Consider the following 4,987-nt stretch of genomic DNA (forward strand, 5'->3'; position numbering starts at 1 on the left):
AGAGGCACTCTGAGGAAACCCACACTCAATCCACACCCTCTTTGAACAGTGTGGGTTTCATCTTCCTTTGTCTCTGTCCCTTGGGTTTCTATAAATATTCAACTCATTGGCCTTTGGAATATTTCACTGGTTTAACCATTCCTAGCAACCCAAAGTTCTGGCAAGTGCTCTCATTTGTCTTCCATCCAACATTAGCCCTGCTTTCCAAGGAAGCTACTCTGAGAAGCTCCCTCATTCCCTGGAGGTTCAGGCTGTGGGTCGTGAGGTTCAGTGGATTTATCTCCCACTTCCCAAACTGATCCTTCCCACAGAGGCTGCCTAGCAAAGGCCCCTTGGCTTCTGAAACTGGTTTTTAGGTGAAGGACAGTATGCATAACCAACAAGGCTTGTTTAAAGCGCCCTCTTATAGACTCACAGACTTAGAAACTTATGGTTGCTGGGGGGAAGGGATAGTTAGGGACTTCGGGAAGGTCATGTACACACTGTTATATTTAAAATAGATAAACAACAAAGGCCTATTGTATAGCACATGGAACTCTGCTCAAAGTTACAGAACATTGTTAATAACATAACTAATAATTACAGAACATATGTTAATAACACAACGAATACCCCAATACAAAATGATTTTGGTGTTAAAAAATAAAATAAATAAAATTAAAAATTAAATAAATAAAATACCTTCTTATAAATATTGAAGGAAAAGCATTTTCCTTCTAACATTTTTTCTTTTCAATCTAAAAGTCACCTCTCCAAATATCAGTCTTAAAATAGCCCTAACCAGACTCCTTGAACAGATACAGCCACTTATCTGTACAGCTGTGACATTTTGACAGATATCAAAATATCAAAATATTTGATCTTCATCCCCAGTTCCTGGCACAGAGCTTCTAAAACCCTGTAACTACCTGAGTGATAGGGGTGAGAGGAACATCTTTCATTATAATATTTGGTTTGCCACCAGATTCTGGCATGGGTTTCAAAGAGCTTCCAGGTTGGTGAATTCACATTCAGGAAGAATGATGTACCCCACACTCCACAGGAACTCTTGTGCTTGGAAACCTTCCAGATATGCCCTGTGTACCTCTTCATCTAGCTGTTCATTTATATCCTCCTTAATCAAACAGAAATAGTAAGTTTAAAATATTTTTAATAAATAAGATAAATAAAAGCTACCTCTCAAGTCTTTCTGAACTTCACCAAGTTCTTCACATGGTGTTTATTGGTGTTTATTAGTAAAGAGTAATGAAAGGGTCCATCCGTTTCAAGGCAAAGAAGTACTTGGGAACCCCTGATTGGTCCTGCCAGGAGGGAAGGGCTCCCATATTTGGTAAGCAGCAGGAATGCACCTCCCCCTTCAGCTCCTACATAGCTAGGCAGGTCCAGGAGTATGTGCAGAAGGTGCACAAGAGGACAGTGTGCCCGTGGCTCCAGAGGTGCATCAGAGAGATCCTAAGGTATGTGGGGAGCAGAGTTTATGTGTGATAACCATTTCTGTGGCCAGGGCTATTCATTTTTAATACCACTACACACCATGCAGTGATTTCTTGGCTCTCACCTCCTGGGATGAGTCCCAAGTCTGGAGACACTTGAGAGAAGATTCAAACATCACTGGGGTTCCTGTCTATGTTTTGGTGCTATAATAAAATGCTAGCTTAAGGGTTGGCTAGTTAGGATTTTCTTTTGTTTTTAAGCCCTTGCCTCTGAAGACTAATTTATTTCTCAAGGTCTCTATGCTTTTATTTTTTAATTTGATGCACACATAATTTATGCTATTATTCTTATTTAAGTCTTCTCCTACCAAGGGGTATGGGCTGATGAAATAGGTTTAGAAGATTAATGAATGTTTTCTTCACACTTGGATCTCTTTGGAGAAAGCTTGTCTGAGATCATTGTGATTGGTGGGCAATGATGAGTGGGATGCTGGAAGGCTGGGTGCTCAGGCTGCTGTCTGGCACACTCATGCCCACCCTGGGACAGTGACTAGGTGATGTCTGCATATAAAGAGAGGTCAGCAGAGGCCTCTTTGCAGGAGTTGAGAGAAGCCTGGATGTGCATGCAGTTAGGTTGCATTTTGCCTATTTTTCTGCATAAGAACATGTGTCACACTAGAGTTGAACATTTTGAACAAAGAAGTACTAATCATTTTAAGGAATACTGCAGGGAGGGTATATTAGGGCCTAAGCAAGATAAACTTTTCAACCTCTTTCAGCTCTGGCACTGGTGAACTCAGGAAATCTTCTAGAAGATGGTCTAAGCAGGCTCTTTCATTGTAACTCTCTGTGTATTCCTAATCCACATGGACAAAGGTCCAGGTGCTGAATGCCCTGAATATTTGACCCAAAGAGATGGAGTTCCACAATAGCTATTGTAGTTTCAGGAACCAGTTGTGACTAACTACCAGACTGGGGGTTTTAAGGGGGAGGGATATTTCCTGAGGTCATCGGCAGTCTTTCAGATATCCTGGGGCCAGCCTGGCTCTTGGTGCTTTCCCAAGCCCTCTTATTTCATTTCCTCTGAAATTCTTCACAGGCTCTGCTGTTCACTTAACTGAGGGGCCATCAGAGCTGCTATTCACTTAACCTCACACCCAGTGAATCAAAAGCACCATCCCCTTCAGCAGCTCAAAAGGGTAATGGGACATGGCCCTTGGGTTCCTGGGAAAAGCATCACAGAGCTGGATTCAAATCTGCCCCCCATTCCCTGCTGTTGTGTGGCCTCAGGCAAATTACTTAACTTCTGAAACCCAATACAACTTTTATAAAGTGAAGATAATAACATACCTACCCCATGTGAGAATTAAGTTAGGCAATGTCAGCAGCTGGTGTGGTACATGCAATAAGAAGCTGGTTGAGGGAGGAGGGTGGGACCCCACTCTCCCCAGGATGTGATTAGAAAAGATATCCATGAATAATCAAATCGCCTCTTGCAACTTCTGATCTGTCTGATAAAACCAAGATCACCATCCTGAATGGTGTAATTCCAGGCCAGAGCAAGAAACTTGAGTTTGACTTAACCCTATGCAGACCAAGCCTGGGAAAACAGTTATGTTTCAGGAAAAATGTAAAGGGTGCAAGAATGACTTTCCTGTCAAAGAATCTCCTACACACAGGAGGGGACATGGGAGACTCAGAACTCCAACTGGGGAAGTTAACTGCTCCAACCTTTTCTGTTGCAGATTTTGACACAATGAGGAAACATCTGGGTGGATGCTGGTTGGCCATTGTCTGTGTCCTGCTCTTTAGCCAACTCTCCTCAGTCAAGGCAAGAGGCATAAAGCACAGAATCAAGTGGAACCGGAAGGCCTTACCAAGTACCTCCCAGGTCACCGAGGCCCACACTGCAGAAATCCGTCCAGGGGCGTTCATCAAGCAAGGCCGAAAGCTGGATATCAACTTCGGAGTGGAGGGCAATAGGTACTATGAGGCCAACTATTGGCAGTTTCCTGATGGTATCCATTACAACGGCTGCTCCGAGGCCAATGTCACCAAGGAAAAATTTGTCACCAGCTGCATTAATGCCACCCAGGCGGCAAATCAAGAGGAACTGTCCCGTGAGAAACAAGACAACAAGCTTTACCAGCGGGTCCTGTGGCAGCTGATCAGGGAGCTCTGCTCCATCAAGCACTGTGACTTTTGGTTGGAAAGGGGAGCAGGACTTCGGGTCACTCTGGACCAGCCCATGATGCTCTGCTTGCTGGTTTTCATTTGGTTTATTGTGAAATAAGCTTGCAGGCAGGTTGGCAGCCACAGAGATCAATAGGCAAGCAAACCATAAGCAAGTTATTCCAGTTCTTCTCCTCTAATCCCAAACCCCATGTGTTCTGAAGGTACCAAAGAGCAGTGATTGTTTCTTCAGCGCTTTAAATAGTACTCCCAAGTATTCACTCAGGTGCTTGATTATATTTGTTAAATGTATGAGTATCAATCCTCTCCAGGCTCTACCTAAAGTTGGCTTGTTCATCATTGCATTCTCAACTCTGGTGTAGCATCTGGCCCACCATATTATGCAATAAATGTTTGGTAAGCATATAAAAGAATATGCCAGGGACCATACCAAGCACTTCATAATGCTTCCCAACAACTCTCAGAGGTAAGTGTAATAGGTGTTATTCTCTTGGTATAGATAAGAAAATCGAGGCTCCAAGAAGTAAAATAGTGAAGTAGTTAGAAACTGTCGGCCATAATCCAACCCTGGCTTATCTAACCCAGATTTCCTGCTCTGTACAGTTCTGCTTTTGGAAATACAAAATGACAGATGCTGATGGCCATGTTTTTGAAAACTTATTACATTTAACTTAATTAATTAGTTTAATTAAAGTAAGATATAATAAAGGAATTAAACTAAAATATAAATAAAATCTAGACAAATGTCCATATTGCCTAGTAAGGAAGTATTACCAACTTGATTCCTGGAGTAATCTAGATCTATGGCATAAAGATGTTTTTTCACAAGAAGTATAAGTATTTGCTACTTGCATCTCTGAAGTAGTTAATGTATTTAAGAAACTATTTCTAAATGATAAATTTCCTTTCTACTGTTCCTCCAACCCTGTGTGCATGTTTTTAGGTACACATGCATACAAGCATCTTTAAATATATTCCCTTTATACAGGTGCTCTATACAATCTCTGGTCATTCTTTTACTGCCACTTTGGTGAGAGGCCATCATTTCCATGAAGCACTTACAGCTTCAAAAACACAATTCCTCAGTACAAAGGGTAAAAATAAAGTATATCTTTAAGAAGATCAAGTAATGAATTCATACATGCCATAATTAAGAATTATCATTAGTTAAACTACATTTATATTACAAAGTATCAATACAGTTTAAATAAAAATAATGAATCTAATACTCTAAAAGATGCCCCCAGAGGCTCTCTGAGGATATGCTCAGAGTACCCACCCCCCACCCTCAGGAGTTGTTGAACCATATTTGGTGATAAAAGTTGCTGAATATTATCAATTGTCTGTATGGGTGAAAAAAT

The 4,987-nt window shown here is 41.4% G+C and overlaps 1 protein-coding gene across 1 annotated transcript; it reads left to right on the forward strand.

The window, feature by feature from the left end:
- The first annotated feature begins 1,371 nt into the window (after positions 1 to 1,371).
- Positions 1,372 to 3,881, forward strand: PRND (prion like protein doppel). Its single transcript, XM_061125767.1, has 2 exons — positions 1,372 to 1,457; positions 3,179 to 3,881. The coding sequence occupies exon 2, from the start codon at positions 3,190 to 3,192 to the stop codon at positions 3,724 to 3,726; it is 537 nt and encodes a 178-aa protein (XP_060981750.1). The 5' UTR covers positions 1,372 to 1,457; positions 3,179 to 3,189; the 3' UTR covers positions 3,727 to 3,881.
- The last annotated feature ends 1,106 nt before the right edge of the window (positions 3,882 to 4,987 follow it).

This window comes from Dama dama, chromosome 23 (assembly GCF_033118175.1).
Source record: "Dama dama isolate Ldn47 chromosome 23, ASM3311817v1, whole genome shotgun sequence".
Taxonomy (NCBI): domain Eukaryota; kingdom Metazoa; phylum Chordata; class Mammalia; order Artiodactyla; family Cervidae; genus Dama; species Dama dama.